The sequence below is a fragment of the Lynx canadensis genome, chromosome A1 (assembly GCF_007474595.2).
Source record: "Lynx canadensis isolate LIC74 chromosome A1, mLynCan4.pri.v2, whole genome shotgun sequence".
NCBI lineage: Eukaryota > Metazoa > Chordata > Mammalia > Carnivora > Felidae > Lynx > Lynx canadensis.
This window is the reverse complement of record NC_044303.2, coordinates 214,656,866-214,678,140: the sequence shown is the minus strand read 5'-3', so window position 1 is coordinate 214,678,140 and position 21,275 is coordinate 214,656,866. Positions and strand designations below refer to the sequence as shown.

The window sequence follows — 21,275 nt, the reverse complement described above, 5'->3', positions numbered from 1 at the left end:
TCAACTACAGCGATGGATAATTAAGCCAATAGTCTTTGTAGAACCCCTCGGCGCCCGCCCCCTATCCTCTACATCTTCCAATAAGGAACCACAACCGGGTGAGCGCGCGTTTCCACCCGGGAGGCTCTGTGAGGCCGCAGCTCCCGCTTTCGGGAGTCCTAGCCTCGGCTCTGCGGCTGGCGGGGACGCTGACAGGGAAACCATGAGCGCAGACTCTGTGGGAGAGCGCGCTTGCCTCCGGCGCTACTCCAAACTCCCAGTGTGGGTCGTGGAGGATCACCAGGAGGTGAGCCGGCGACTGCTGGGTCCTGAGGCAGAATCGCGTGAGGGCCCGGGAGGCGGCAGAGCCTCGGCATCGAAGGCCGGAGATAATCGGAATTTGTTACCCGCGCGAGTTCCATTGCTGTGGGGAAAAAACACCAAAATGACTAACTGGGAGGAACAGGCCCTGACATTTATGGTTCGCTGAGTATGCGTCGGGCAATTCATTTAACCCTCGCGATTTGCCCAGAAATCCCGCAACCAACAGCTGGTGGCGTCGGGCTTCGAACCTGCGCATTCTGACTGCAGAGTACCATGTCCTTTACCTGCTTCTTAACGGAGGCTTCCAGCTCTCCCTGGCGTCTCCAACACAGTCCTGCCGTGTAGGTGGGAAGGTTTTAGCAAAGAATGTGGGCTGTCATCTGTGAAACGGGACTATCACCTTAGCACCCTTAGGGCCGCTGCTATTATTGTGTGCTGGGTGTGTACATAAATCCTTTAATATGGGGTGGCCCGGGTGGCCCAGTCGGTTAAGCATCCGACTTCGGCTCAGGTCACGATCTCGGGGTTCAACCCCGCCTGGGGCTGGCTCTGTGCGGGCAGCGCTGAGCCTGGAGCCTGCTGCGGATTCTGCGTCTCGCTCCCTCTCTGGCCCTCCCCCGCTTGCGTTCTGTCTCTCGCTCGCTCTCTCGCGCTCTCTCTCTGTCAAAAATAAACATTAAAAAGCTTCCTTATAAATCTTCTAACACAGAGCCCTGCGTTTGTAAACACCGAAGGTATTTTCTATTTTTTATGGCAGTGCTACTTTGGAGTACCTAAAATGGTGCCTTTATCTGGTCTTCTGGAAGCCTATGAGGGAGGATCATGCATCTACGACTTTTTTTTTTTTTTTTTTTTAATTAATAGACCTTGGGGATTATCCGGATATGGAAGAGGGAAGGAGTGGGCTCTGGATTTATGGATGGAGAAAGTTAAGAGGAGAGGCGGGAAGTTGGGCTTCCCAGGACCTAGAGATAGTGTGTATGGACCTGAGCAAAAGCCAAGCGTGGGTTAAGCGGTGCTGTCCACTTCCGGTTTAAATCTAGAGCCACAGAGCTTGACAGACTACCTAGCCCGGCTCCACCATCCTAAGGTGTGGAAAAGGCCAGGAGACCCAGGGTGGCTTGAACACACCCTTAATGCCAGAATGTGTCTTCATTACCCGTTTTTTCCCTGAGAGCCCATCTGTTTACCCGCTTCATCTTCCGAGTTTGTGTTGGGGGCAAGATGGCAGCAAGAGATGCCCATTAAGGCCTTTGGAGGTGCAACCTGGAACTTGTGAGGGAAAAAAGCTGGAGAACGTTATCTAAACCCACCTAGGACGAACAGATTTTGCATTTGCCTACCGTTTAACGATTCGGTGCGCTTCGAATTCCGGACAGCTACGTTTAGCATTGTTTCTCAGCCTGCAGCTGAGCGGATGCTCATGATTTCAGTGCCCATTCTGAATGTGTGCGTGTGTTTTTACAGGTCCTGCCTTACATATACCGGGCCATTGGCTCAAAGCATCTTCCTGCCAGTAATATAAGTTTTGTGCATTTCGATTCACATCCAGACCTCCTTATTCCTGTGAATATGCCAGCTGACACTGTGTTTGACAAGGAAACACTTTTTGGGTAATACGTGATTTTTGTTAATGATTTTTTCTTTTGTTTTGTTTTTAAGTGAACTCTGCCCCTGGTGTGGGGCTCGAACTCAAGAGCTTGAGATCAAGAGTTGCATGCTCCACCAACAGCCAGCCAGGCACCCCTGTTAGAGATCTTTTATTTGCTTGAAATACAATTTGCAGATGTGATGAACTATTAAGGGAACTAGACTTTGCCGAGCTCATGTGTTTTCTTTTTCTTTTCTTTGCCTGTTTTATTTTAATTACACCAATTGTTGACTTTTTCATAAAAAGCCAGATATTAAATATTTTAGGCTTACTGGCCATACAGTCTGCGTTGCAATTACTTATCTCTGCCCTTGTAGTATGAAAGCAACCATGGACACTATGTAACAAGTGAGTGTAGCTGTGTTCCAATAAACCTTTATTTACAAAAACAGGTAGCCTGGGGCACCTGGGTGGCTCAGTCCATTAAGCATCCAGTTTTCAGCACAGGTCATGATCTCCTGGTTTGTGGGTTCAAGCCCCACATTGCTGTCTGTACTAATAGCTCAGAGCCTAGATCCTGCCTCGGGTTCTGTGTCTCTCTGTGTCTCCTCCACTCATGTTCTCTTTCTCTCAAAATAAATAAACATTAAATTAATTAATTAATTAATTAAATAAAATCTGATTAAAAAAAAAAATGTGGCCCAGCCAGTGAAAGAAGTAGAAGAGACTTTAGATGTTACTTGAGCCAGTACTCCCTACCCCTCCACTTAAAAAGTCTGAATACTAAGGCACAAGATAATGTGTCTTAAACACATTATTCAATAATTATATAGGCAACACATCTTTAACTTGTATATCCTTTCTTCCAGTATTGTCCTTCCAACCTCGCAATTTGTACCACAATCCGCAGGAAGGATTATACCTAATGTATCTATAAACATTGACTTATAAGCCTTTCTTTAGTAATAAAGTTCTCTGAAATTCTGCCACTGTTTATGTATGCATTTTGTTAGAATGTAGTCTACTCATATCAGGTAAAAAGGTACATAGCAGTAACTTTTCTTTATAATATAAAATTAAGAGATGTTTACATGAATTAATTTTAGCCTACTACACTTCTTTTAGTTGACTTTTTCCAGAACCCCATTTTAGAGCACTAATTTCTTTTATTTTATTTTATTTTATTTTATTTTATTTTATTTTATTTTATTTTATTTTATTTTATTTTATTTATGAGAGACAGAGTACAAGTGAGGGAGGGGCAGAGAGAGAAGGAGACACAGAATCCAAAGCAGGCTGCAGGCTCAGAGCTGTCAGCACAGACCCCTACGCAGGGCTCGAACCCACAAACCGTGAGATCATGACCTGGGCCAAAGTCAGATGCTCAACCGACTAAGCCATCCAGGTGCCCCTAGAGTACTAATTTCTAAAGAAATGTGGTAGCGCTACCATTGTTGTTAGTCTCTTTTATAAATTTAGAGATTATATATTTTAGAAATTGAAAAAAGTTATAAGTATATAGACTATACAGTTGTAGAATAATTCTTAAACTTTTTAGTCTCAGGATTCCTGTATATTCCTAAAAATTACTGAGCTTTCTTCTAAGTGTAGGTTACATCTATTGATATTTACTGTATTTGAAATTAAAACTGAGAAATGTTTAAAGTAATTCATTCAAATTAATAGACCTGTATGTGTTAGCATAAATACGATATTTTTATGAAAAATTTATTTTTTAAAGCAAAGTATCTGGGGAGAAGAATAACAATATTTAATTTTTTTTCCATCTCTTTAATATTTGCCTTTATTAGAGACAGCTATTTCTCCTATCTCCTTCTGCATTCAATTTGTTGCCATATGTTGTTTTGGTGGAACTATATGAAGAAAATTTAGGAACAGTATTTTCATAGCTTTTTCAGATAATTATGAATATTCAGTACCATACCAAAACTTGACAAGTAGTGGTTCTTAAAGCTCAGTTCGAATGTGGAAATCCAACAATTCAATTTCAAGTCTGAATAACCATTGTATGTTGATCAATCTTTCTTTCAGGAAAAATGGTGTTTTCAATTCAGTCACAAGTACTTTTCCTTGAAACAACCATGGTACCTCAAAGTATGTAGCAGAAGTACTTTTTGTGCATTTCTCATTTTACTGCACAGACTATTTAAAATGTATATTCAGGATCAAGGTTTAGTAAACTAGTAAACTGGCTTTTTTTTTTTTTTTTTTTTTTAAATACATGAAACTGGCTTTGGGAGGGGTCAGTGGTGTTTGGTAGTGAAGAATACAGTGACTACTAGTAGAGTTGATGCTGTTGCCTTGGTTAATCTCAGGACATCAACCCACCATTGCTTTGCACTGTTAGTGCAAATGTCAGTATAATGAAAAAGAGAAATAAGCCCTTGATGTCATTATGAAAATTGTTAAAATCTTGTTCTGGGTGAAATTACATTTGGAAAACCCACTCATGCTTTCTATTCTTTCTTTCTATTCTTTCTATTTCTATTTCTTTCATGCCTTCTATTTCTTTTCCAGAGAATTAAGTATTGAGAATTGGATTATGCCTGCGGTTTATGCTGGCCATTTTTCTCATGTTCTATGGCTTCATCCCACATGGGCTCAGCAAATCAGAGAGGGAAAACATCACTTTTTAGTAGGCAGAGACATTTCTACCACAACCATCAGGTAATTTCATCATATTTGTGAGTGTGAAAGGGAATGAGTTCTTCTTTTATCTTACTTTGAATCCCCATAATAGCTTGTAAGTTCTCTACATACAGATAGGGTCAGATTAAGCCTCAACTATTTAAATAGTTCTCACCAGGAACCAAGCTTTCATGTCTCTGGACCTTCTTCACATATCATTTATATTTTGCTGCTAGTCAAGTTGGTTTTGAATAATATGGTCTCCATCTTCTGGAATTCTGGCTCCATTGATGACTAATTCCGTTAAATCAGTGAAATACCTTATAGATATATATATTTAATGATTTATATATTTAAGGAAATGCCATTTCCTTGCAATATAACTATTGTCCACTGAATTTAACAGTTAGCACTGGAAAAGCATAATTATCTCATTTTGGGTTTTTGTTTTTTTTGTTTTTTTTGTTTTTTTTTTTGTAAATCCAATAGCTAAAAAGTAGATTTGGAGTTTTCATTTTAGTACTATGACTAGCTTTAGGTAATTAACCTAAATTAAATTACAGCATTCTCTGACTTGAGTTACATGTGCAACTATTTTTGTTGGGTAAGCAGTTTAACCAATGTTTTATGTGTATTGCAATACTGTAATTATCTTTATAAATATCAACATGTTCTTGACTTTCTACATTCTCTTGTGATGAAATGAATGTGAAGGGTCCTTTATTAAAGAAGAATGCAAATTTAGTTTGGAGGATACAGGCTTTGTCTTTCTTAGGATGGCATAATTTATAAGAAGCCTGGATATTAGCTTTATTATGTCATTAATCTTATTTTGGAAAATTAATACCTTTTTAAATTTAAGGCTGTATAACTGGAGGAGGGGGAGTAGAAAATAAATATGACCTTTATTTTAGTTGGATAGAGCCTGCCTCCGGAAGAAGAATTTAGTTTTGCTTTTCAAAGTATTTACTAAGGCATAAAATAGTGAAAAGCTAAGAACTTACTGAGTAGAAATCTATAACTTGTAAAATGCATTCTGCATATGTATAACATTTTTAAGTTGCTTTTCATATTAAAATATGTTCATATAAAATTTGACAAAGCTTTGAAACACATCAGAGGAAGTTTCTGTTAAGCGAAATTATTTCCAGATCCAATTTTTCTCATAAGTGATTATTTGGTTAAAGTTTCAGCTGATTTGAGCTCCAAAACACTAGCTTAAAGGGGCCCCTTGGTGGCTCATTTGGTTAAGCATCCGACTTCGGCTCAGGTCATGATCTCACAGTTCATGAGTTCAAGCCCTGCGTCAGATTCTACTGATAGCTCAGAGCCTGGAGCCTGCTTTAGATTCTGTGTCTCTTTCTCTCTGTACCCCTTCCTCGCTCACGCTCTGTCTCTCTCTCTCTCTCTCTCTCTCTCTCTCTCTTCTCTCTCAAAAATAAATATTTTTTTTAAGTTAAAAAAAAAAACACACACACTAGGTTAATTAAAGAAGATCATTTATTTCTTTCTCATATTAGAGTTTACCACATGCAGCCCAGGGCCTTTGTGGCAGTTTACCAGTTCAGCAACTCCAGTTCCTTTTATCTTTTTGCTTCATCTCTAGAGTATTGCCTTTGTCCTCATAGTCCAAGGTGGGCTTGCCACTTCCATGTTCATATGCCAGTCAGTGAGGAAAGGAGAGCAAGGTTTTATACACTTCTTTTCCATTCACAGCCTTAGGCTAGAACTTAGTCAATTGGCCACACCTGGCTGCAAGGTAGATTATGAAATCTTTACTTAACAGTCTTTACTTTGGGCAGTTGTGTGCCCAGCTAAAAATTTGGGGAATGCTGGGGCGCCTGGGTGGCGCAGTCGGTTAAGCGTCCGACTTCAGCCAGGTCACGATCTCGCGGTCCGTGAGTTCGAGCCCCGCGTCGGGCTCTGGGCTGATGGCTCGGAGCCTGGAGCCTGTTTCCGATTCTGTGTCTCCCTCTCTGTCTGCCCCTCCCCCGTTCATGCTCTGTCTCTCTCTGTCCCAAAAATAAATAAACGTTGAAAAAAAAAATTTAAAAAAAAAAAAAAAAAAATTTGGGGAATGCTATTTCTGCAGAAGAACAGGAATTACAAAAAGTAGGGATAGCTCTTAGCTTTTGTTAAATATGTTCTTTGTTACGTTTCTGAGTGCTTTGGAAATACTATATGAAATGTCAGCAAAGTTGTCCATTTTTCTTTAAAATAGTTTTTTCCTCTAATGCAGGGTTACAAGTACAGATCATTACTTTCTAAGTGACGGTCTTTATGTAACTGAAGACCAGCTAGAGAACCAAAAACCTTTGCAATTGGATGTGATTATGGTGAAACCTTACAAACTCTGTAACAATCAAGAAGAAAATGATGCGGTGTCTTCTGCTAAGAAGCCAAAGCTAGCACTGGAAGATGCAGAAAACACTGCCTCTACTAACTGTGACTCTTATTCAGAAGGACTGGAAAAGGACACAGTGACACGGAAGAAGGGCCAAACTTGCCTAGAGCAGTCACGTCCATGCTTTTCTGAAAGCCAAGAATGCCAGACAACAGTCAGCACTGGGGAAATTCTAGAAATTTTGAAGAAAGGGGATGCATTTGTTTTGGATATTGACTTGGATTTTTTTTCAGTCAAGAATCCCTTCAAAGAAATGTTCACTCAGGTAAACATGTGGCATTTTTAAAATGTAGATCTTGAGAATTGTATGACATTTCTCTAGATCAGGGCTCAGCAAATTTTCTGCAAACAGCCAGATATTAATTACTTTATTGGGGGTCCCATATGGTCTCTATCACACATTCTTCCTTGTTGTATTTAAATGTTTTTAAATTATACATGCCTTTTTTTTAATTGAAGTTTATATGTACCTTTCTTAACTTGAATGCCGTACAAAAACAGGTTGTGAGCTGCGGGTTGCAAATCCCTGCTCTAGATAGTATTTATTTTGTATTTATTGAGGTAATACGTACATGGGTAGTTGAAAAAACTAAAATCATACAGTGTAAGAAAATATATACATTAAAGAATGTCACTCTCTCACCCCATCCTCATTTCCTCAGTTTCTTACCTCAGAAAGAAATATCACCAGTTTCTTGGTGTATCTTTCCGGAGATATTCTGTACATGTAAAGAAAGCCCTGTGTGACAGATTTTTCACTGAAAAATCTGAATCAGGTGCCTGATCACACATGTACTATTTGCAGCTAATGATTCAGGCCTCTAATCCGTAGGGTACCTCATCAGATCTTAAATGCAAATCACCAGACAATATTAGTATGCACAGATCTGAGATAGAACTAGGCATTTAAGAAACTGGTAAATTCATGATCCAAATGAGCATTCCTAGGTGCATTTTATGGGCACAACTGCTTACTTCAACATTTGGGAGGTTATTCAGACCTGTTTCAGTGATTCAGATCAACTGTATTTTTTCTACCCAAATTCAGTGTTTGATTATCAAACAACGATGCTGCACCTTACAATCATAATATGTACGTATAAGAAGCCATGGTGGTTTATCTAAGTTATTGAAGACCTCTAAGTAGGTAATGATTAAAAATAGGTAAGATTTGAGGATTTAGTGTAATCTGGAACAAGAATGGGGGACCTAGAGTATTTTCCCAACTTGTAAATAAGGGAGAAAAATTGCTATTTCTTTCTGCTGTTGTATGTGGAGCCAGTGACTATAACCACAAGTTCTTAGAATTATGAAATGACCTTAGAGCTATTTAGAAAACTTGAAGAATAGGTGCGTCTGAAAGCTGAAGAAACTGACTTTAGGAATTTATTTTACAAATATACTCATCAAATATTTTTAATGAAAATTCCTAAAAAGTTACATAAGAAACTTAATGGCAGGTATTCCTTTTCCAGTACTATCAGGAAACCTGGGTAGTGGAGATTTTTGTATCCTTTATACCATTTGGTACTATGGAACTTTTGGAAAAGAGCATGTAGTATACTTTATAATTTAATAGACTTTTTTTTAATGTAGTTAAAGTCACTTGTTTACCTTTTTTAAAGAGCATGTGCAGAAGTCCAGAGTGAGTTAAGTTCTGTTTGTTGCTTCTGCTTATCACTTCTTGGGAAAGTTATTTAACCTTTCTGACCCACAGTTCAAGTATAAAATAAAAATAATCACACCCAAGTCACAGGATTATTACAGTGAGGGAGTGGCACAACATTGTGCTTTGTGAACTTCAGCTCTTGCATATGATTTCTTCGCAACAATACTCCTAAATGGGATTTTGGGGCCAGATATACCCATGTAAAATGGGGCTATTTAGTGTGCTGAATGAAGAGAGACACTCTCCTGCAAAGTCAGTGCTTAGAAAGTATCCTTCTTGTCTACGGCCATACCACCCTGAACGCGCCCGATCTCGTCTGATCTCGGAAGCTAAGCAGGGTCGGGCCTGGTTAGTACTTGGATGGGAGAAAGTATCCTTCTTCCATTGTAACTGCCTCCCCTATCACCTTTGAACTTCAGGGTTCTCTTTTGCAGCTAGGGAAAGGGCTGCAAAGTGAACATGGAGCGTTCTTTTGTTATTCAGGACATGTATATTTCCTGTAAATAGCGAAAATCTGTTTAGATCCTAAGATGTACCAATTTATAGAGTAGAATATTATTAAAAATCTTCTTTCATATCAAGTCTTTTCCATAGCTATTTCATACATTCTTGTCAGTATAGAAATGACAGTGTTTATAATGATATCTGAACTATACATTTGCTGGATTTTCACAGACTGATTTTTAAATAATTATCTATCTTCCTAATATCACAGCCATTTTTACTTAAAGAATATCATCAAAAAAATTAGGTTTTTTTCCCCTACTATATGGGTTTTTGTTTTGTTTTCCAGGAAGAATACAAAATCTTACAAGAGTTGTACCAATTTAAAAAGCCTGATACCAACCTGACAGAGGTATCCTTCGTTTGTTTCTTTTGCATTTTGTCTGTTACATATCTAATAATATCTTATAGCCCATTAGAGTGCTCTCGGACATCTCACCAGAATCTTTGTGTGTTTACTGGGTAAACCCATGGTTAGTACTTACAAGTCATGGTTTAACTACTTGAACTGATATTTTCATTGTAATGGAATTTCACTTTTTCAAAGAAAAATTATAATCTTGGCTTTTCAATGTGCTTAAAGGAAGATTTGGTAGATTGTGTTGATACTCGAATTCATCAGTTAGAAGATTTAGAAGCTGCTTTTGCTGATTTGTGTGATGGTGATGATGAAGAAACTGTACAGAAATGGGCTTCAAACCCTGGGTAAGACCTTGAAACATTTTTTCCCCAACTTTATTTCAGTCCTAGATATATTGTTAAGTTTGCTAGATAAATTACTTTTTAAAAATTAGTATTAAATGCCAACACAAGGATGCTGTCTGGCTCAGTTTGTAGAGCATGTGATGCTTGATCTCAGGGTTGTGAGTTGGAGCCCCACATTGGGTGTAGTGCTTACTTAAAAATAGTATCTTAAAAAAAAAAATGCCAACACAAATTTACTAACAATAGTTAGCCTTTACTAGGTGCTATCTATATGCCCAGTTGTAAGATTTTTTTCTTGCATTTACCTCATTTATTCCTTCTAACAATCTTAAGACTTTGTGTTCATTTTATAGGTGAGGAAGCTAAGACACAGAGGTTTAAGTTGCTCTGAGTCCCATAGTAAGTGGGTATGCTTTTAATCATTGTGCAGTAGCTGCCCCTATAAGATGTGGTGCTGGGTCTTACAGAAGATTAATGATTTGTAAGACAGCCCCCATTCAAAGGAGAGTAAGAAAAAAAAAAAATTATCGATAAAAAAGTAAATTACTAGATTGGTAAATTAAAATGTGAAAATTTGCTTCCTTTTAAGGATAACCCAATATGAGTAGAAGGTCAAAACTGCCCATCATATGAGGAAGCACGATTTGAAAGCTGGATTCTTCATCAGGTCATCTATTTGGCCAATTGTCTCAGCATTAACATTACCTTGAAAACGTGAAGAGAAAGTTCTTTTCGTGTGATCATTTGTCGATTTATAGGGTGGGGTGAAGAGTGCCTTTAGTGTTAAAAAGCAAGTTTGAAAGAATGTTGACATAAATAGTGTACTTTTCTTGGAACTAATTCTGTTTTTTTCTAGTGAAGTGTAGTTGACGTACAATATTATATTAGTCTCAGGTATACAACATAATGAATCGACAATTCGATATATTCTACAGTGCTCACCACAATAAATGTGGTTACCACCTGTTACTATACAATATTATTATACCATTGACTATATTCCCTATGCTTTAGTTTTTATTCCTGTGACTTATTTTTATAACTGGAAATCTGGACCTCTTAATCCCCTTCACCTGTTTCACCTGTCTCCCCACCCCCTCTGGCAGCCACTGGTTCTCTGTATTTATGAGTCTGTTTCTGTTTTTGTTCATTTGTCCTGCTTTAGATTGCACAAGTGAAATCATATGGTACTTGTCAAACTTACTTCACTGAGCATGATACTCTAGGTTCATCCATGTTGTCATAAATATTAAGATTTCATTCTTTTTTTATGTCTGGGTAATATTCCATTGTATACATAGACATGTGTATGTGCATATATCTGTCTTACATTTTCTTTATTCATTTGTCTATCGATGGACACTTGGGTTGCTTTCGTATCTTGACTATAACAAATAATACTGCAGTAACAATAGGAGTGGATATATCTTTTCAAATTAGTGTTTCTGTTTTCTTTGAATAAATACCAAGTAGTGGAATTCCTGGATCATATGGTATTTCTATTTTTAATTTTTTGAGGAACCTCCATACTGTTTTCCATAGTGGCTGTACCAGTTTACATTTTTACAGACAGTGCACAAAGGCTTCCTTTTCTCCACATCCTCACCGACACTTGTTCTTTTCTTGTTCTTTGATACTAGCCATTCTGACTTATGTGAGGTAATTTCTTACTATGGTGTTGGTTTGCATTTCCTTAATGATTAGTGATGTTGAGTCTTTGAAATAATTCTTTAAATCATATAGACTCAACAAAAAGCCTGAAAACTAAAATGTAACCATCAGACATCAACTTTTTTGTCCCCATGAGCATAGGAAGACCAGAACTAGCTTATTTTCAAATTGATCTCTCACAGATTATTCTCCACAGTGTAAATGTAAGAAATCAGTCATAAGATACCAACATAAATTAGAAAGTTAGAATCATAGTACTTTGGGCCACTAAGGCTTATTATGTCATTGTTATTGGTAATAATTCATCAGATTTCTAGAAGAATACATAGGAAACTGGAATAGAGGTTGCCTCTGAAGAGAGGAATTGTATGGCTAATAGATGAAGTTATGAGGGAGAAACACCTTTTGCTATGTGTATGTATTACCTATTCAAAATATTCAGTGTAATTTTTGTTTCAAATATTGAGAAACCTCCCTGAAATATAAACATTGTAAAACTTTATTATCTCTAAAAAAAGAGTAGTATGGAATAAAAACCATAATTGTATTCATCACATCAATAAATATTGACCAGGCACTTTAACATCAGTTAATGCTCTTCTTCTTCACTATAGGGAACTCATTAAAAAAATGATTCCCTCCTTCTTGAAATTATGATGGAAGAGGGAGATCTAGAAATATCTCACAGAACATGATTCTTCCTAGAAATATTGAAAAGTACCTACTATTTTGTGAATTTGTGATGTCTCAAGCCGAGTTTAAAACTTAAAATAGCGGGGCGCCTGGGTGGCGCAGTCGGTTAAGCGTCCCACTTTAGCCAGGTCACGATCTCGCGGTCTGTGAGTTCGAGCCCCGCGTCAGGCTCTGGGCTGATGGCTCGGAGCCTGGAGCCTGTTTCCGATTCTGTGTCTCCCTCTCTCTCTGCCCCTCCCCCGTTCATGCTCTGTCTCTCTCTGTCCCAAAAATAAATAAACGTTGAAAAAAAAAAAAAAAACTTAAAATAGCATGAAAACCTTGGAGTCCTGGATCTAGCCTATAGATGGGGCCACTTTCACTGAAACCCACTGTGCCTGGTAAGCATGCCCAGTTAACTCTTCAGCACCTGCAGAGTTCTGTCACAGAGTTGAAGAAACAATGAGGCTACAACAGAAATGAGTCCAGACCATGATTGGAATGGAGGGAAAATAGAATAGCACAAAGGAAAAGTGGGTGAGACAGCAAGAAGAATCTCCCCAGACTTACCATGCCCCTGAAGAGCCAGACCCTCAGCATGAAGGAGTCTTCACTGTTCCTTAAGAAGTACATAAAGTAGATGGAAACCAATTTGACAATAAATTTCATATTAAAAAAATAATAATAAATGGGCAGGGGTTCCTACCCTCAGAAAGAAAAAAAAAAAAAAAGAATTAAATAAAGTAGGTGATTATGGTCTAGAAGACCAGAAAGTGTTTTCATAAAAGAGTAACAGAATGAGTGGATAGATAGGTCTCCATGACCCCCTCTTTCTTTTTTCCCTCCTAGCAGTTGCATAGATATTGATGGGGAAGGCAAAATACTAGAAACATCAGTCAGGACTCCCAAAGAGTTCTATTTAAATTTAATAATGGGCACCTGGTTGGCTCGGTTGGTTAAAAGTCCGACTTCTGCTCAGGTCATGATCTCGTGGTTCACGAGTTCAAGCCCCATGTCAAGCTTTGTGCCAACAGCTCAGAGCCTGGAGCCTGCTTCAGATTCTATCTCCATCTCTCTCTGCCTCTCCCCCGCTTGCTTGCGTGCACTCTCTCTCTCAAAAATAAAAAGCATCATGGGGCGCCTGGGTGGCACAGTCGGTTAAGCGTCCGACTTCAGCCAGGTCATGATCTCGCGGTCCGTGAGTTCGAGCCCCGCGTCAGGCTCTGGGCTGATGGCTCAGAGCCTGGAGCCTGTTTCCGATTCTGTGTCTCCCTCTCTCTCTGCCCCTCCCCCGTTCATGCTCTGTCTATCTCTGTCCCAAAAAAAATAAATAAACGTTGAAAAAAAAATTTTTTTTTAATAAAAAATAAATAAAAAGCATCAAAAATAAATAATAAATAAAATTTAAATGACTTAAAGGCACTAGTGTTAGTATACTAAATGGTATAGAACTTTCCCAGGTGTAATTGTGTATGTCAATAAATATATTCTTAATTTTTTTTTGAACTTTTGGGTAACTTTTTCAACACCATGTGCTCAAGGCACTTAGTTTTCTTATTGATCAAAATAATTTTAAATCACAGTAGAGCTTCTATTTTTAAAAAAGAGGAAAATCTCAGTTTCTTGAGTGTTAATTTTCAACGTTTAACACAATGTATACTTTTTAGGTAAGAAAAAACAACATTTATTTCTTAATATTTTAAGATGATATTTGAATATCTTTATCTTTCATTTCTCAATCATGTGAAATGTATTGTTAAAGATATACTTTAAATGTTACGTATCTATCATTTGCTTCTGTAATTTTAGTTGAGGTGGTGTGATGTTTAATTGAGGGGTGGCTTTTTTCCAGAATGGAATCACTAATTCCACTTGTACAGAGTTTGAAAAAACGGATGGAAGTACCAGACTATGAAATGGTAAATATATTGCAGTATAAAATTGACCCTTTAGAAAGACATTTTTCTGGGTAGAAAAAGTACTTTTTATTTAAGTGGTTTGCTTTTATTTGTGTACCAGGAAGTGTAAATGAATTCTTTTTAAAAAATGAGAAGAAATGAAAAAATACACACTTCTTAGAAGTCAGAACATTGGAAAAGTTTTCCAAAAAAATAAGCTTTCTAAAGGTATCCCTTCTTTATTGATTCATTTTTATACTCCCTTCCTCCTTCTTTCTTTCCTCCCTCTAAAAACTTTCCTGATTATAAAAACCAAGCAGAAAGATAAAAGAAGGTGTTCTGACAAGTACATCTCAGCCGTATCAGCTGTATTGCTGACTTTGCCAACAGTGATCTGAAAGCTATGGCAAAAGTGAATACTTCTAATGATAATTTCTTTTATTTTTATATCATTTTTCAGTATTTGAGGCATAAAATTTCCTATTTGAAGTTCAAGTGCCTTTTCTCAGATTTTGTGCTAAAACTAAGACCTATAAGTCTTCTTCTTTTACTCCTGCTGCTGCTTTTACTTCCAATAAATTGTTTTGTTCTAGTGTTTTATTTAGTTATGGAATACAATTAAACCACCTTACTTGAACTGAAGTTTATGTATTGATTTAATGCCAACTTTATAAGAATAAAAAATATTAGCAAAAGAATATTTTGCTTAAATTGGATCTGGTCCAAACGCCTTAGTCCACCCCTTTTTTCATGGCAGTTATTAAGAGTGATAGAGTTAGAAGATCCTTAGGATTAAAAATGTTTTGAGTTCACATGACATTATTGAATGTGTCTTCATGCAGGTCTGCTATAATCATTATATTACATCTGGATTTTCCACTGGTTGGGAGTGGTTTGTACATTGTTTGTTGAAAGACAGAAGGGATGGCATGGGCTTGGTTGCAGATAATGTAATCAAATATGATGTGCCTATAGCTGCAGGGTTGAACACTAAGTGTTTTGATCAGTTCGGTAGAAAAGAACATTCATATCATTTTACTACGAGGATTGTTCCTAGTTAAATTTTTGATGTGTATTCAGAACCTCCAATAAAATATCAGATTAATGGTTTTTTTCCATGCTTTGCACTTATATACAGTAGGCAAAACAGTGACATACTTGAGTTCCAATTTTCAAAACTTCAAGCAAAGGCTATAAAATGTTAGCCTGTGAGCCACTTCTAGCTTTCAGGCACAGTTTAGTGCTATGAGACTGGAACATCAGTCATTTACATTTAAGACACATAAATGTATGTCAGTACTATTTGATTGTACATAAAGGATATATAAGGAACTGGTGACAGGAGGAAAACTCTCCCTTGTATCCTCTTAAAACTTTGAATATAGCAGTACATGCATGTATTTTAAAAATAAAATAATATGTTGAAAGAAAAGGTAAAACCAGAATATTATGTACAATTTTATATCAGCTTTTAGAATCTAGGTGTAATAGATAATTTGCTAGATAATATGAATTGTCAAAATAGACTCAAGTAAAGACAGAAACTGAATTAATCCATAATTATAAAATAAAAAAAATAGTTAAGGAGTTATTCCTACAAAAGGCATCAGGCCCAAACAAATGTACAGGCCAGTTCTTTCAAAACTTGAGAGAATAGGTAACTTCTGTGACACAGAAGCTGTTAAGGAAAAAACAATCCCAGTCCACAATATTATTAAAAAATGTATCAGCAAGTCCTCTAATGGTTAAAGAATTTTCTAAAAACAATAAAGCCTTATAGTGTAATTCTTAATTTTCTTATTTTCAGGTTCACCAGGCTGGTCTAACCTGTGATTATTCAGAACTTCCTCACCATATCAGCACAGAACAAGAAATTGAGTATCTTATTCAGTCTGTATATTATTTACTGAAAAATTTACCAAAACCTACTCTCGTGACAATTGCAAGGTAAGTGTGGTAGCCTGAATAGTGGTACGCCAAAGATGTTCACATCCTAATCTCCAGAACCTGCGGATATGTAACCTTCTATAGGAAAAGGGACCTTGCAGTTGTAATTAACTCAAGGATCTTGAAATGAGAATACCTTGGATTATCCAGTGGACCAGTGTGATCACAGTCGTCATTTTAAGAGGGTCAGAATTCGAGAAATTGGAAGATGCTAGGCTACTGGCTTAGAAGATGGAGGATAGGGCCTCAGGCTAAGGAATGCAGACAGCCTCCAGAAACTGGAAAGACTAACATTCTCCCCTAGAACCTAGAGAAGAATGCAGCCCTGCTAGCCCCTCTATTATAGGACTTCTCATCTCCAACAAGACTGAAGGTAGTAATTTTGTGTTGCTTTAAGCTGCTAAATTTGTGGCAATTTGTTACAGCTGCCATAAGAAATTAATACAGTTTCCACAGGTTAATCTAATGATTACTATTACTAACCAATTTTTTACCTACTCAGCTCAAAATTCAGATGTTGTATTTGCTCTTTCCTCTTAGTGATGGTTGGCAAAAAACATACAATTCTTATTATCTTGTCTTTGAAGTTGGTGATACTATTCAGATGAACACAGGAATTCCTATTTCTTTGTCCTACAAATGAATATTTAGCTGCTGCCATTTTTTAAATTTGAACATAATTGCTGAATAGTTACAACAATTTAATGAAACTTTTCTGTGTTCATCTTTGGGCTGGTTTTGTATGGAACTATGAGGTTAGTACTTTATATATTTTATGACAAATATTTTGCAACCTCCTTTTACCATCCTGAAATGAAATTCATAGGTGATCTAACCTACATAGTTCATTCAGGCTGCATTAACAAACATACCATAGACCAGGTGGCTTATAAACAAGAGAAATCCATTTCTCACAGTCCTGGAGGCTGGGTGGTCTAAGATAAAGTTACTAACAGATTCAGTGTGGTAAAGACCTGCTTCCTGGTTCACAGCCATCTTCTCCCTGTAAACCTCATGAAGGAGGTCTCTGGGGTCTCTTATAACAGCACTAATCTCATTCGTGAGGGGTCCACCCTTGTGATCTAATCAAAATATGTTGACATTGAGGATTGGATTCAATATACGAATTTGGCGGGGACACAAACATTTATTCTATAGCAATAATATACCTGTACACATAATTTAAACATATGTTTATATGTGTGTACACACAAGAAAATCCTAACATAAAAGAAATAAAAGTAATTGATAAAATAATATGTATTAAAATGCCACACAAGACTAGCATCTTTACAAGGAGTCTCTAAATGTAACAGTTACAAATGCAGACAGATAATCACGTGATGTATTGGCCAAATACCCTAACCAGCACTGCCATAGTGACATGTTTGTTTGTTTTTTTTAAGTTTATTTATTTGTTTTGAGAGAGGGAGAGAGAATCCCAAGCAGGCTCTGCACTGTGAGCACAGAGCCTGATGTGGAGCTCAGTCTCACGAACTGTGAGATCATGACCTGAGCTGAAATCAAGAGTCAGATGCTTAACTGACAGAGTCACCCAGGTGCCCCATGTGACATGTTTTTTCTGGTCGTAACAATTTCCTGGTAAAGTTCTAAGCTTAGAGTCCAATCTTCCCTCAATATACAAAGTAGTTGCATTCTTGGGAAATTTAGTTTATATTTAATTCATTTTCAAAAATACTTTGTTCATATGTAAAAGAGTATTAAATTCTAGGCTCAAAAAATTAAAGATGGTTTTCACTTATGTGAGTGCTCCATGAACTTTGGAAAAAAGTACGTGGGACACAGGACAAGTATTCATATTCACATTCATAGTGCAGGACTGTCCTGCATGTTGCAAGCATTTTAGCAGCCCTGCCCTTTCACCTTGGCCCTTCGGTTGTCATTGTGACAATCAAAAATGCACCAACAGATTTCCAAAACTACATCTTGAGGGTAGTTTCCATCAAGAACTACTCTGTTTTAAAGAAGCCAGAAAGCTTTGACTGATTGAGGCTTATAAATTAAACTTTTATATGTGATACTTTCTTGAAGTAGGTCTTTATCCATATGTATATATTAGGTAGTATTTAATAATTTTAATCGCTCTGTCTTATTTATTGTGTGTTAAATATTTACATCTAGTCTCAAAAATAACCTGATCACCAGAGAATAGAATGAGTTTATCAGAAGTCTCACAGATTATGTCTCACAGATTATTTAGGTCTAAAATACTTGTGACAAGGACTAGATAACTAATTCCATTTCCTTCTTTTCTTTTTAAGTTTTTGTGTTTTTTTTATTTTTTTTTCAACGTTTTTTTATTTATTTTTGGGACAGAGAGAGACAGAGCATGAACGGGGGAGGGGCAGAGAGAGAGGGAGACACAGAATGGGAAACAGGCTCCAGGCTCTGAGCCATCAGCCCAGAGCCCGACGCGGGGCTCGAACTCCCGGACCGCGAGATCGTGACCTGGCTGAAGTCGGACGCTTAACCGACTGCGCCACCCAGGCGCCCCTTGTGTTTTTTTTAATGTTTTTTTATTTATTTTTGAGAGAGACAGAGCATGAGCGGGGAGGGGCAGAGAGAGAGGGAGACACAGGATCCCAAGCAGGCTCCAGGCTTTGAGTTGTCAGCACAGAGCTAAACGCGGAGCTCAAACTCACGAGCAGTGAGATCATGACCTGACCCAAAGTTGGACATTTAACCAATTGAGACACCCAGTCACCCCTTTTTAAGTTGTTTTTAATTTTTATTTATTTTGAGAAAGAAAGAGTTGGGGGGGGGGGGCGGGGAGAGAGGGAAAGAGAGAATCTCAAGCAGGCTACACACTGTCAGCTCAGAGCCCAGTTCAGAGCTCAATCCCACAGCCGGGAGATCATGACCTGAGCTGAAATCAAGAGTTGGACACTTAACTGACTGAGCCGTCCAGACACTCCTCCATTTCCTTCCATAAAGATTTCTATGCCACTCTTTCCAATCCATCCTCCTCAAATGGCTTTCCTCACCTGAGTCCAGAACCAGGAGACGCTGATCAAGTCATTTCAGAACTTAATCTGGCTATAATTGTCAGTGACACTGTAACTAGTTGGTAACTAAAGTTGTAGTTGGTGATTCTACAAAGAGTCACCAAGATACAGATTCCTGCCTTATCCTACTTTGCTCTTTTCTCCTTTATACCATCTAGGAAACTAATCCTAATACCAGCACATCTCCACATTTGATTCTGGATAATTCTGTATGCTTGTTAACAAATAGTTTGTAGAAGTAGAAACCTATTATCAGTTGGGAAGACTCTACCCTTGTAATTTCTAGCCCTAGTGTACCCATAATAAAAGGATAGGAAAGATGTCCACTCACTTAAGAACCCCCAATATTTCCCATATCTCCCTCTAAGGGAAACAGCAGTCTAATGATAAAGCACTGAGGCTTTGAAGCGTGCTGTGTCATTTTGAATCCTGTCACTAGCACTTACTAGCTATGTGACTTATGCAGGTTAATCTTTCTGTTTAGATTCCTTTAAAGGGATAGTAAAAGTACCTATTTCATAGAGTTGCTGAGAAGATTAAAGAATATAATGTAATGTACCTGACATAGAGTAACTATTTAGTAGCTTCCAACTGTTATTATTCCAAAATTCAGTACATCTTCGTTTCTATTTTATATTGAAATCAACACATGCAGACTTTTCCTCACTGCACAGTATGATCACATTTATGTGTATTTTTCTTTTTCTTTCCCTTCTTGGTTCCAGGTCAAGTCTGGACGATTACTGTCCTTCTGAGCAAGTCGACACCATTCAAGAAAAAGTCCTTAATGTGCTGAGCTCCCTGTATGGGGCTGTAGACATTCACCTGGTGTATTTAGCAGAGTGTTCTCCATCTTGAAACAACAAAACACTAGGTTCCTATAACATCTTGATGTAATAACAGGGTTTTCATTAACTTATTATAAATGAGTCTTCCAGAGAAGACTTTTGTTTTTATATTAACTTTGTTAAAATCTTTCAGATAGTTTGAATCTCAAACAGATCTTATCAGTCGTTGAATGATGACAATTTTTTTTTTTTTACATCAGTTCTACCCTCCCCCCCTCCAGTTAATTGTTGCTTATTTTTCTTCCTTTCCATCATAGTCTTCCTCATTTTGTGCGGGTTGTTTTTTCCCCCTAGGTCAGTTGGACTGTACAAAATTCATTCATTTATTCACTCAACCAACTGACATTTATTGAGCATTTACATGTGCTAAACATAATTAAGTGCTGGGTATATGGTGATGAACAGCATAGACAAGGCCCCCTGCCCTCTTAGGGGATGGCTAAGAAACAAATTATGGATTACGAGAAGTATTATGAAGGAGCAACCACAAACATGTCTTAGGCATCCTCTTAGTACTCAAGGCATCCTGGCAGGATAAGAAAGTAACATTCTCAAAAGCTACCAAAAAAATAAATAAATAAACTTGCTAGTCCATGAAAATGTTGCAGGAATCCTACCTTTCCAAGACTGTCAGGGTTGTGGTGCAGCTGTTGTGGCAAACTCACATTATTGTTGGTATGGAGAAGGTCTATTTGAGCAGTCAACAAAACAAAAATTTTCTTTGCTAACAGAAAAGCCCTTCAGGGTTTTTGGTGCCTCCAGATGATCAGTATTGGCATCGATTATCGTTATAGTTCCTAAGTGCCACTTTATTGGCAGTCTGGGTTGATAATTTCTTCAAATAAACTAGCTTTTAATGTAAATAGTAGAAAAAAAGGTAAATCCTTAATTCTGACCTACGGTAAATACCCAAAGACATAACTGCCTTCCACCAGCCTCCCCGTGAGGAAGAGACCCTACCTGAGTCCCTCTAAATCATAGAACTTTCCATTTGCTTAATTTACCAGTCTTACCGTCTTCAGCATTCCCCATGTTCAGCAATTATTTTTCACTACGTAATTTCTTTTTCTTTAAAAGGTAGGATGGCATTTAAAGGGGGAAAAAAAACATCCATCCATTCCTCAGTCCTAACATAGCATTTGTTTTCATTTTACATGTTACTGTCAGGCCTTGACCACATGTGTACCTGTACAGCTGCATGTAACTGCAATTGTATGTTACTTAACTTGATGGCTAATACCCAAGATCACATTACCATTGCCACTCAATAGATGGCACCAGATCCCATTTTTCCAATGATGCTATTTTCCTGCGAATTTTTCTCGTCACCAATTTCCCAAGGCTGATAGCGTGAATGCCTATTTCTGTTGTGAAAAGCAAAGCAAAGT

At 37.6% G+C, this 21,275-nt stretch overlaps 1 protein-coding gene across 4 annotated transcripts; it reads left to right on the top strand.

Moving 5' to 3' along the window:
- The first annotated feature begins 102 nt into the window (after positions 1-102).
- Positions 103-20,906, top strand: CA1H5orf22 (chromosome A1 C5orf22 homolog). Of its 4 annotated transcripts, none has more exons than XM_030332009.2 (9): positions 103-286; positions 1,771-1,916; positions 4,433-4,582; positions 6,783-7,212; positions 9,410-9,472; positions 9,704-9,825; positions 14,021-14,087; positions 15,874-16,013; positions 19,765-20,906. In XM_030332009.2, the coding sequence occupies exons 1-9, from the start codon at positions 203-205 to the stop codon at positions 19,895-19,897; spliced, it is 1,335 nt and encodes a 444-aa protein (XP_030187869.1). In that variant the 5' UTR covers positions 103-202; the 3' UTR covers positions 19,898-20,906. The 4 variants fall into 4 exon arrangements, with proteins under 4 accessions (XP_030187869.1, XP_032450512.1, XP_030187885.1 ...); XM_030332025.1 differs by lacking the exon at positions 103-286 and adding an exon at positions 3,947-4,009 and having other exon boundaries at positions 1,869-1,916; XM_032594621.1 differs by lacking the exon at positions 4,433-4,582.
- Positions 20,907-21,275: the final 369 nt, after the last annotated feature.